The 12,981-nt window shown below is 35.8% G+C and overlaps 1 protein-coding gene across 1 annotated transcript in view; it reads right to left on the reverse strand.

The window, feature by feature from the left end:
* The window catches only part of PCDH15 (protocadherin related 15), a 1,700,294-nt gene that overhangs the window by 11,581 nt on the left and 1,675,732 nt on the right, over positions 1-12,981 (reverse strand). The window contains exons 33-36 of the mRNA XM_082719991.1: positions 12,173-12,325; positions 5,160-5,225; positions 2,656-2,674; positions 1,050-1,088 (exon numbers count right to left, since the gene is read on the reverse strand). Of these exons, the coding sequence (XP_082576117.1) occupies positions 1,050-1,088; positions 2,656-2,674; positions 5,160-5,225; positions 12,173-12,325 (277 nt within the window). The remainder of the gene's footprint in view (positions 1-1,049; positions 1,089-2,655; positions 2,675-5,159; positions 5,226-12,172; positions 12,326-12,981) is intronic.

Below are 12,981 nucleotides of genomic sequence, written 5' to 3' on the forward strand. Positions count from 1 at the left end.
ATATGATCCTCTCAATAGATGCAGAAAAAAAGCATTTGACAAAGCACAGCATCCTTTCTTGATTAAAACTCTTCACAGTGTAGGCAAAGAGGAAACACACCTCAATAGCATAAAAGCCATTCTATGAAAAGCCCACAGTGAATATCATTCTCAGTGGGGCAAAACTGAGAGCTTTTTGCCTAAGGTCAGGAACACGGCAGGGATACCCACTATCACCACTGCTGTTCAACATAGTACTAGAAGTCCTAGCCTCAGCAGTCAGACAACAAAAAGCAATAAAAGGCATCCGAATCAGCAAAGAAGCAGTCAAACAAACTCTCACTCTTTGCAGATGATAGGATAATTTATGTGGAAAACTCAGAAGGTTCCACCCCAAAAATGCTAGAACTCATACAGGAATTCAGTAAAGTGTCAGGATATAAAATCAACACACAGAAATCCGCTCCATTTCTATATGCCAACAGCAAGATAGAAGAAAGAGAAGGAGTCAATCCCATTTATAATTGCACCCACAACCATAAGATACTTTGGAATAAATCTAAGTGAAGAGGCAAAGGATCTGTACTCAGAAAACTGTAGAGCACTCACGAAAGAAATTGAAGAAGACACAAAGAAATGGAAAGGTGTTCCATGCTCTTGAACTGGAAGAACAAATACTGTAAAAATGTCTGTGCTACCTAAAGCAATCTACCCATGCAATGCAATCCCTATCAAAATACCATCAACTTTTTTCAAAGAACTGGAATAAATAAACAGTTCATGATTTGTCTTATTCAATGATAGCTTGCTTTCAATAGGAGCAAAGGTCTTATTTGTCTAACTCCTAGAGAATCAAGATAAAAATTTGGAATTTCAGCCCCCTACAAGCAAGAGAGAAGTGATTAGCTTGCTTACTTATTTATATATTTGTTTCTACTTTAAACCACCCCTTCTCCATCTTAGAAAATCATGCCACTTGATTACATTCTGCTGCGTGTTAGACAGGCCTTAACGTGACATAAAATATAGTGGAGATTCAGTGAGGTTGAAAAGAAAAAGAAAATTGATACCTCTGGTTTAAGAAGAGAAGGCCTCAGCAGTTGCTGTTGCTGCCAAAGGAAATTAAAATAGAAAAAGGTTTAGAAGATAATTCAGGTGGAAAGGGAGATCATGATTGAAAAGAGAAAAAAAGGCCACAGCTTAAAACTGGTTACCTTAGGATTATGACTTATTATTCATATGATAGCTACCAATATTTTGACTGTTGATGTTGGAATGTGAAATAACAAAGAATTATTTTCTGTTTCATCATTGTTTTAGGTAACATCAAAGTGAATAACCTTTAATCGATGAAAACCTGTAAGTAACTTTTCAGTTCAAACTTCTTCTTTGTATAAAAAGTTATTTATGATTTTAAAAGCACTTCAAGTGCCACAGGATTATTTTGAACAAGTTTAACCTTGTTTTAAATTGCCCCTCTTTTTTCTCCCCACATTAAATGTAATCAGGTTCATTAGTGAGAAGGGTAGAGCACATAACATAATCATATAGTCATAACGCATCGTCGTAGTTAAGAAATGCTCCCTGTTTTTCTTTTTACCAAAACGTGGGTTACTTACAGCCGAACACTGAGCATGCTTTCAGAAATTCTTTTGTGATCCGGGAAATTGTCCTTCCTTGGATTTTGCAGGGATCACTCCTTACTTACTCTCAGCCTCACCCCTACTCATTTAAAGGAAACACGGTCTCTACGGTGTGTTTCCTGATCATTTATACTATAATACGTGTGAACAAGAGACATACTTCAAATTTTGGTTTATCCACTCTGAGGGATACACAACACAAATCTTAAAGGGAACGACATTGGGAATGTGGGCAGAGAAATCCTGGGAGACAATTCCAGTGGCGAATCAGCCTTCAGAAATGAGCCGGAGAACAGCCAGGTGACTGAAGGCAGGACTGACTTTTCGTGAGGCTGTGAGTGAGTTTGTCTACTGAAGGCATTCATTTAAAGGAGGAGGAAGTTGGCCGTAGAGACAGTCTGATCCAATCTGTTACCTGTCTCTGAAAACCAGTTATTCTGAAATGCATTCAGCCTGATTTCCAAATACATTAGGACTCACGCTTTCTCAGCTGGTGGCCAGTTAGGTCGTGAGCTCATTGCACTCTCTTGACTGGGAAGCTGTCTGCTAAATTCGGCTAGGTTCTCGGTGACCTCATTGGCAGTACCACTTTGAGAGCAGCTAGCCAGATCCCATTATCTTCTCCAAATGCCTGAGCATTCTCATAGTCTGACTTTCTAAAACTCTTTAAGATCTTAAGTTCTAATGTGTTAGGAAGGAGACTTGGACTCTGGTAAAAGAAACAAAGGTCCCAGGTTTCTAAAGTACATTTCTAGCCTTAGAAAAATAAATTTGGGTGAATGTCACAATATTGAGTAACAGCAATTCAGGAAACAATAAATCTATCCTTGGAAAGGTGAGCATTTGATATTTGTTCACTCACTTAAAACCTCAGAACAAAATAGCAACAGGTATAAAAGAAAATAAATAGCCCAGCATACTTCTAAGTTTTATTGAAGTAAAGGAAAATATCCTAGCTATGCAAGAAAAGTCAGTCCTGCCTAGAAGGTAAATATTTTCCTAGTAGCTTTATATAACACTGTAAAGCCCTTACCTCTGATGCATAAACTCTCCTGCAAGGCAGAAACAGAGAGATCAGTATTAAACAACTTAGAGTTTCAGATTCAAGAAAAGTATAGATAAGATTTTTTTTTTTAATCTGAGAAAAATGAGAAGGTAATTTTCACTAAAAATTGTCTCAGTGAGAAACACATTTTGTGGCAGTTTATCAGGACAGGAAGGTTGCAGTTTCATGCCTCTATGACTACAAAGTTAGCAGGCCAGACCCTAGCACCAGCATACCTGAAATAATCTATTTTATCTCAGTGGTGTATAGTAACACACTTTGACTCTGTTATTATCAACTGGATTAAAAATATTCTATATCATCTCTAACCTTGCCAAGTCTTGATACATGTAAGATACTCATTTTGGGAAAAGATGTGTTTTATACATGAAGAGTATATTGGTACAGAATGAGAAATGACCTCAACGACTAGAATATATTCTTCCAAACATTTGTAAGATGTTTTTTGTCTGTTTGAATCAATTGATTCTAAAAATAATGAATGCAGAATACTGACTAGCTTTTAGGGGTCAGTGACATTATTAGACATAAATATAAGAGCTAAATATTTTTACTTCCATTTCATATTCAATATTAAATAAAGATTTATAAAGTTCATTGGCCACAAGTTGGGGAAATGTTCAGCTGTACCTGGGGTGGGGGGGAGTATACAATGCTTTCAGTGTTGAATGCCATTAGTTATAAAGATTTTTATCTATTACTTACAGTTGATCTAAAGTACTATATGTATCATATGCTGTTATGAACCACATATATAAAGCTAGGGACTGCTATGAAGAGGCACATACATATCTCTCTAGAAAATTTCTTTAAACTATTACAAGACCTTTACAAAATAAGTCTACTTATCTGAACAAATCTTAAGTGGATAAGGCATTACTGATTGAAATGGTTGGTAATAATGGTAGTATAATGCTTACTTAATCTTGTTGGCAATTCATTATTTGAAATGGTTCTTTAGTGAATTTTGCTTCTATGGTTCTGCCAATAGTTATGAGAATGATAATCCTTCTAAAGCATTTAGAAGTGTCCTCAATTTGTATCTTTCAGACATAGATAGAGACACTCATACTCTGGTTTTAGTAATGAGAATTGAGTCACATACATGAAATAAAGTGTCCAGCCAAAGCTGAACTTTATTCTCCAGGATATTTAAGCTAACTTTTTTCATTAGCAGTATTTTTCATACATGTAGAGAATGAAATATGAAGAGATGAGCTCCATGTTTCCATTAACCTTTCTGTTACCTTTCGTGTGGTTATTTGTATTGTCTGTCTCAGCTCAAAAGCAGAAAGTCACTTGGAAAAAGCACACAACAGAATCAGTGGATATCACTGTCTGTGGGCTTACAACTAACATGACTTCCTTTCGGTCCTTCTAAGACCAGTCATATAATATTAATGCATTTTTATGTAGATTATATTCAACGTGTATTAATTATTTACTTCACACTACTTCTTTACATTAAGTTTACTTTTATTTTTTTTAAAGATTTTATTTATTTATTTGACAGAGAGAAATCACAAGTAGATGGAGAGGCAGGTAGAGAGAGAGAAAGGGAAGCAGGCTCCCTGCTGAGCAGAGAGCCCGATGTGGGACTCGATCCCAGGACCCCGAGATCATGACCTGAGCCAAAGGCAGCGGCTTAACCCACTGAGCCACCTAGGCGCCCCATTAAGTTTTACTTTTAACAATAAGGAAAATGTATGGTATCCTACTTTCATCTTTTAAAAAGGTATCTAATAATTTCTTATGCACTAATTAGAGCATAATTATGCAGAAGAAAAAATGATATTCTTTCTGTGGAGGTTGGTTGTCAGGTTGTGGGGGTTCAAGGATTGAGAAGAGGAATAGTATTTTGGCCTGTGTACTCATAATAGGTCTTACGCAGATGTTGTAACTGACTTCTATGACAAAGTTGGAGATCTCCAAATAGAATATATATGTAAAAAACTGAAGTAAATATAAAACATGGGAATGGAGGGGTGCCTGGTGGCTCAGTGGGTTGAGCCTCTGCCTTCAGCTCAGGTCATGATCTCAGGGTCCTGGGATCAAGCCCCGCATTGGGCTCTTTGCTCGGCAGGGAGCCTGCTTCCTCCTCTCTCTCTGCCTGCCTCTCTGCCTACTTGTGATCCCTCTCTCTCTGTCAAATAAATAAATGATATCTTAAAAAAAAGATAAATTTAAAAAGAAAACCAAACAAACATGGGAATGGATGTTTCATTTAAAAAGCACAAGATACTAGTAAGATATTTAGACAAATATTATAAAAATGACATAGAAAACATTACAGATTCAGTAAGGCTATAGATACCTACATGAGATTGTTATTTGGAGTTTTTATATTTCTTTGTAATTATTTAGAGAATATATTCTCAAGGAATTTCTTTCATATATTCAAGAAGTTGATAACAAAATATTTTTAAAAAACACACAGTCATATCAAAGGCTTACACAATCATGAATAATACCTTGTCAGAGTCCGCCAAATAGCACAAGTTCTCATGCATATGACCAGCTGCCAACAAAAACTCCAACTGAAGTGTTTCAGTGAAAGAGAGAAAAAAATCATGTTCAAGAACCCCAAGAAGTAAGTTACTCTGGATTTGGATGAAAAGAATCTGAATCAGAGGACCTAATGAAAATAATTAGAGCTATAGTTTTTTTTTTTTTTTTTTTTTAAACTCTGATACCATTAAACAGGGATAACAGACCACGTTCTGGAAGAAATGTCACATAATGTAAGAGCTGAACAAAACCTTTGAAATGATGCATTATAAGGCCCTCTCTGAGGCTATATTAATATACTTAAAATGGAAATTTTCAAGCAAGACCTTTGCCTATATTTTGAAACTTTGCTTTGTTTTTCTGTGCAGACTTTTATCTTCTATAATAGAATTGCAGAAGAATCAAATAATTACACCTGTATTCACAGTGGGAAATTACAAATACAATTTATTCCATGTGTTATATGGGAAAACAGTGTAATTACTTGCTGGTCAAGTGTAACTTTCATTAAAAAGATAGGAAGGTAACACTTAGCTGAGCTGATGCCATTAAGAATTTACCAAGTTGAGTTCTGAGAACAACTACAACATAAAATTCCATTCTCAAGTATACATTTTTATCCTCTTTGCCTAATATAAAGAGTAAAGGCCTATATAAAACTGAGGACAGTTTGCTAGATATATTCCTTCTTGATTTCTATTCAAAGTGTTAATATTTTCCTCATCCAACTAAATTTGGATGATTTATCTAGAGTAAAGAAAGGTAAATAGAAATGAAGCCAATATGCTATTCTAAAATTTTGATGAACATTTAATATTATTGATAAGCTTAATAAAAATATTTATAATTTTCATCAAATATTAACTAAAATCATAGTAGGTAAACCTTCATAGACATTTATTGAACTTTATTTTGATGAAACTTATTAGGATTTTATTAAACTGGAGAAAAATATTTTCCTTGAAGGGGAATCTTCTGATAAAATTATGAGATGATATCAACATGTGGACAAGCAAAACTGAAGACCACTTTAAACATTTGTGGGTACAGTGAAATGTCTTACAAAAGCCACGATTCAAGATTTATTTTCATTGTAAAGAAGGGAAGAGAAAGCATAATGAGAAATAAACAGAATAAGACCATCATTTAAAAAGTAAAAGATTTTTCAAATGTATAAGCATACTAGTAAGATAAAAGCAAGCCAGAGTAAAGAATGTCATTGTAAGAAAACAGATGATTATATCTTACAGCACCTGGTATTTATTTCCGAATACCGTATCTGTCAAATCCTGCATTTCTGGATACATGACATTTTTACTTTGGTAGTGTTTAAGCTTACCAAATACATAGACTTCAAGGAAAGAACAGAACCTATGATATAATTTTGGGGGGATTATTTTAACAGTTTGCTTTTTTTTTTTTTTTCCAGGAGCATTCAGTAAAACTATGATCAGAAAGTAAACGTAGGTATTACTGCATTAACATGTTAACAGGCCATTGGTTTAAGCTGGAGATATAACTTTCTTGCCCATATATTCCCATTGAAAAATAGATTGAAATTACTTACTTTTTAAATAAATGCAGACAAATAATGCTACTTCGTAGTTAAGAAAATTAAGGTAAATCTATGAGTTAGAAATGATGAGGTTAATAATCTTTGAAAGTAAAAAAAAAAAATGAGGAAAAACAGCATTGCACTGAGTTTAGGGTAAAAGAATGGAATCTTCTTTAATGTTCAAATTTGCCTCCACTTGAAGATTTTGGTCAACAAAAGAGTTGTCCAGTTAAAACAGGAAAATCAACATTACAGTGAAGTAGATTGGCTGTCAGGCAGGTTCTCAGTGCCCTCGACAATACCGTGCAAATTCCCCTGGTCACATTCAGTCACTTCCACATTTTCTGTTTCTGGAGGGCAACGAGTTTCCAGTCTTGAGTTGTGTGTTGATGGGAAGTTTTTTTCAATTTGACTGTACATATTAGCTACCGACTTTTCAAGGTCGGCTAGGTTTTTAATATGCTTGAGGATGCCCTTTGGTTCTCTCTGGGAATTTGCACGACGTGCTGTTGCAAAGGCTGGCGGCTGTCTGACAGAGGACTCCATATCCTTGGGGGGCGTCTCACTGACAGTGCGCTGAACAATGGGGACACTGACACGCTTAGTGGACGGAGCCCAAGTTGGAAGAGACAGAGAAGAAGGGAGAGGCGGGGAGGGGAGTGAAGGCAGACGAGGTGAAGAAGAAGAGGAAGGAGAAGGAGGAGCAGAAAGTGAAAGAATCGGAGGAGGAGGGGGAAGACAGGAAAGAGCAAATGGACTAAGGACAAGAGGTGGAGGAGGAGGGGGAGGAGGGGAGGTATTTGGTGGTTTGGGAATGATTTCAAAAGTGTTTCTTCTGGTTTCAACTGTCAACGTACATGTGGGTGTCTCTCTCCTAAAGCCTGGGGAATTTAAAACGCAGGGCACTGAAGGAGAAAGTTCCAAGCAACAGTCAGCAGGAGAAAGGATGACATCAGGTTCTGACAGGAGTTCCACGGTTCTTGAAACAGCTGGCAAAGTGGAGTAAGAAGAATGAGATGAAGGAGAGAAACAGGAGGAGTCTGAAGGCAGAGATTCCAAGGGCTCTGCTCCGTGTGTGAGCAGTGATTCACCTTGCCTTGTTTCTCCTCTCTCGGGTACATTCGAATCTCCAACAGTAGGCCGGGGACCGCTGCTACCTTTTCTCTTTGGAAAGGTTCTAGTGGTTTCCTTTCCACCTTCCTGCCTGTTGCTCTGCCACTGCTCCAGCTCTATGGCTTCTGGTCTCTTGGGAAGTTCCCACACTGGTCTCTGAGGGAAGTAGACTGGCTGATTCCACATCCTCTGAAACATTTCTCTTGGGCCCCTCAGGGACTTACTCCTGGCTTGTATTTTGGGTAAAAATGAGTCTATAAAATCTGTTCTTAGTAAAAAGTCTGAATTTGCTGGTCCTGGATCTAGAGTTTCCTTATAAAGAGTACCGTGGATACTTGAGGCATCCTCGTCAGACATCAGTGTGAATTTTCTTACCGACTTGGGCTGGTTGTTCTTAAGAGATCCATCTACATGAGCCTGCTTGTGAGCCTCAGTAGTGCTGGAAGAAAAGGGCATCACAGTTTGGGGACTTTTCCTGTCTTCCGAGACTGACTTATTTCCCCTGCTTTGTTGGAAATGGTAGAGAAGGAAAAGACTTGAAAGAAAAGAAGATAATGAAATGTAAGGAAACAGGTCGTGACACAGCTTTCATGAGAAAGATGTCTTTATGGTTCTCATTACGACTTCAAAATATAGAAGGCCAAATAACACTAATCTACCGAAGCCAGACATTACTTTCATGTCCCTGTACTCAAAAAGGCAGGGCAAGAAAAGCTTGAGAGCTGTGAGTAGCATGAGAAAATTTTTTTTTTTTTAAGAAAATGCATCAATCCATAGACTGATATTTTGGGGGGGGGGGGCAGCTAATAAGTTTGATACAGCAAAGTATCCATGACCACACATAACAGTTCTCTTATGTAGAAATCATTATTCCAAATTGCAAACCAGCATTTTGGCTAATGGTTTCATATCCTTTGCTTTGGTGGACAACGCTCAGGGCTGTCTGTCTGGGGAGAAGGATCCTTAGTTGGGTCTGAATCCGTATCATTATCTCTCCTCTCAGTCATTCTGTCCTGGAGCTAAAAGTACTCTCCAGTTTGAGACAAAGCTTACAAGAGAATACAGAAAGGAATTCTCTATTCCCTAGATTAGAGAATTAAAAGTCTTCAAGGACAGGTGGGAGAATTTCTCTCATCGAGGTCAAAATCAAAGTTGAGAAATTGAAGTTATGCTAGAACCTGAACAGAGATTATTTCCTTCTATTTCAGTTTTAAGCTGAATCCATTATAAAATGATATGAACAGTACAAATAACAAGAGGGCCTATTGGTATTTATTTTAAATATGATCTGTGTCAAATTTTGGTCAAGACTGACTTTAATTAAAAGACTTATGTTCCAGTCACATAGTTTCAATATCCCTGGAAGATCTGCTCATACACTGACATTGAGTCACAGTGGCTGAGAGTGATAAAGTCAACTAAGGGAAAGGACACAAGCACATATCACTATTGAAAGCATTGGGACCTCTCGGCCAGGAAGGCTGGCGGGTTTTGAATGCCCTCTCCTCAGACTTTGCTCTCAAGCTCAATGTTTAATATTTACCCACACAGCAAGAATTAAATAAAAGGAAATACTGTGAATAAAAATTAAGTGGCCACGTTGAAAAGCAAAACAGGTGAGACAATACAGTGCTATATATAAAGCTGAGGCTGTTACTGTGCCTTCTCACAAAGAAACAAACTACTAAGGAAGAACCCTCACAGCTGGGCTTGGGGTATCAGGCCCACCCAGATAACATGGGAAGAACAGACAATCTGCATTCAATAGACATCAAATCCTTCTCCTGATCTTGCAAAGTCATTTTTTTTTTTTAAATGGACTTGACACATTATTTGGTACTTTAAAAAAAAATACGTTTGTTTTCGCTAAGAACTACCTATATAATGGAACTGTACCACTTTGGATTAAGAGACATCTTGAAATACTTTTAACAAATTAAGAGCAAGAATTTTGATATACTTCTTGGGAGGTACAGGTTTTTAAGGTACCAAAAGTGAATGAGATATGAAAGACAGAAATTTCTTTTTAAAAGCAAATGACTCCATGGTAAAATGATGAAGATCACTACATTTAGAGTAAAACTTAATCTATTCTCTTGTATCTTTTTTCCCTAACACCTCATATTAGAATGATATTATTTACTTACTTATGCCTATGTATCCACAGGTGGGAAAGAGAAAACATGAGACAGAAAAAAAAAAAAAAGAGTTTGAACTATAGTTACTTTGAGGTGGTTATGAAAATACTAACAGGAACTTGATGTAAACATTTGATATGTATATCCAGAAAAGAAAATGCATGTTTTTATATTTTGTTTTTACTCTGATATGTAATAATATTTTAGATAAAACCATATGGCATTTCTTTGGTTGTCTCATCCCATAAAATAGCTAGCTATCTGTTTCCTATACATAGGTAAAATTTACCTTCATTACATATGGTTGATTTCAATCCCGAAACAGTTATTTTAAATGAGAATCTAAGAATTGTTTCTATGTCCTAACTGAAAAATTAGTCCACATTGATTTTTAAAGAAGATAAACATACTGTTTGGAAGAAAGTAAATATATTACAGACCAACTGTTGAATCTGTATGACATTATTAGATCGTTAAGATTCTTTTCAAAATGACCTTTGATTTTTTGTTTGTTTGTTTAAATTTGGTAATAATTCCTTTGAAGCTAATCTATTTTCTAATAACATATAGTTAGAATCCCTATATAAAGTTTTAAAATAGATAGCTTAAACATTTGTTAAAGATGTTTAAATGTGAAGAACACAAAATACTTCATTAAATACATATTATAATTAAAAATTTCTCTAAGTCTACCACAATTTTTCTAATGAAAGTAGTTCTAAAATGTTGCTATTTGAAAATGGTCACCATCAAACTATATTTATTCCAGATGATGTTACAGTGTATCTACTTTTGTTAAGTAAAAATGAATATATGCCACTAACTTCAGATAACAGAAAACTTTACTCATAAGTCTTTTTAGTTTCTGAATTTTTTTTTTTTCTGGAGAGAGGTGGTTAATATAAAGAGAATCAAATCATATTGGCTCAATTCCTACATTCACCAGTAATGCAAAAAGAGACCATAATTTTCAACTCAATTTAAAAATTTTAAAAACTATATTTAAAGCATGAATCCTTTACCATATTATTTTAGAAATGGAATGCCAAGCACTCAAATGTCAAACATTAAATTCAATTTTAGCATTAAGATACACAACATTAAAATCTGTTTTAACATTTTTAAAACTTAACATCACCTTGTGCAATAATATTGATACATGTGTTTAAAACAAGTTGTCTCATTAAAAGGTAAATTTCATAATTTTTGAGGCTTGCTTTATTCCTACTAGTAAATGCTACAAATGTAACACAGTTGAATGTGTTTTAGTCCCTCAACTCTACCAAATTCCAGTTGATAAAAGCTGTCTTGGATTTAATTCAGCCATATTCAGAATTTTATCATCTCCTTGGTTGTTCTGAATCTCATGTCCCAAAATAGTTACTCTTGAATTTTTAAAACATAGGCTAGTTAAGTAAGTCCAAAAGGAATCAGGTTATAAGGGTAGCATCATTATGGAAAACATCTGTGAAATCTTTTCGCAGTAATCTAAGTTTTCAAATGTGGATGATTTAATATTGCTTAGAGGTTCCAAATATTGTGGGAGCAATATGAAGCATTACAGCAGTCTCTTTTGAGAAGAATATAATGAAAAGTATATTCTTTAAGTGGTTGGATATTTAATTCTTTATTTGGGTTTCAGATTTTCATTACTCTATGTTATGACATCCTAAGATTGCATCTTTAAAAAGTCTGTGACTTAAACCATCACATCAGTTTTAAACTTCCAAACAGGAGTTGGCTTTTGATACCAAATCAGGATTATGATTTTTTTTTGTTTTTGATTTTTATTTTTGATTTGTTTATGATTGTTTCATTTTTCCTTATTTTCTATGAGAAAATTTCAGAATATATTTTTAATTCTGGAGAAAAAAATATATGCACAATTGTGAAGGTTTACAAACAGACTATTCAAGTTAGACATCTGCAAATTTTCTCTTACTAAGTTTTTTATATTCTTTTCTGGTTTGCTTGTGTTTTGGTTATTATTTTTCAGCTCAACCTTTCTTAGGTTCTCATCCTAATAATTTAGTTTTTTTGTTTTGTTTTGTTAAGAAAAATGTCATAATTTAAGGAACCTGCATTTCTGCATCAGGTTGACATGAAATACTCACCCCCCAGCATCCATCACACCCACCTGTCTGTAAGAGTGGCTGCAAAGCCTACTTACATGGTGCTGTCCCCCAGCTCTTCATACAGGTGTGCCCCAGGGGGAGGCGGGGGTGGCGGGGGTGCGGCCACAGGTGCGGGCGTGGGTGCAGCAGGCTTGGCCGCGGGTAATGCCGACTGGATTCGTGCAGTCTTGGTGCACTCAGCTTGGCGGCTTGGGTAAGGCAAGGAAAAACTCATTTTAGAAATCGTATACTTATCAGTTGGCATACAAACATACTAAAATCATCAGGAACACAAATACTCCAACTTATAAACTGGTAGAATTACAGAAGCATCCTCACTGAGTAGCATTCTCTCATACCCTCTGCCCCTTCAGTTCTTTAAAATATTGACCCTTGAATAACAGAATTCAGTAGAAATATTGGCAAGTTAAGTGAAATAGTAATATTAAAGATGGGGGCAAACTGTCTTTAAAACTGTGATTAATAATTGGTGGTTATTGAGTAATCTCTCATCATGTGAGGCAAGGCTGAAGATGTATAATGTCGGAGATACATAATTTTTCCTTATCTTTCATCGTCTATTTTTTAAAAAAGTTATTCTATTTAAAATGATCTGAAACATTTTTGACATTCATTGACAGAAGCCATGTAGTTTACAGAGGGTCCCCCTCCTAAAGGATGGGGGCTTGCTTTGGTTTCCTTTGGGTACCTGGGACACCTGGCATTCTGGCCCTTTCTGAATGTCCTGAACACCAACTATGAGCTCCTTCCTCAAAACCAAGACCTCAGAGTGTGGAAGCTATCACAGCAAATGACCTTTTTCACTTCTCCTCCCTTGGATCCCAAAGTTAAAGAGCAGCTCAAT

This window comes from Mustela nivalis (assembly GCF_964662115.1).
Source record: "Mustela nivalis genome assembly, chromosome: 2".
Lineage (NCBI taxonomy): Eukaryota > Metazoa > Chordata > Mammalia > Carnivora > Mustelidae > Mustela > Mustela nivalis.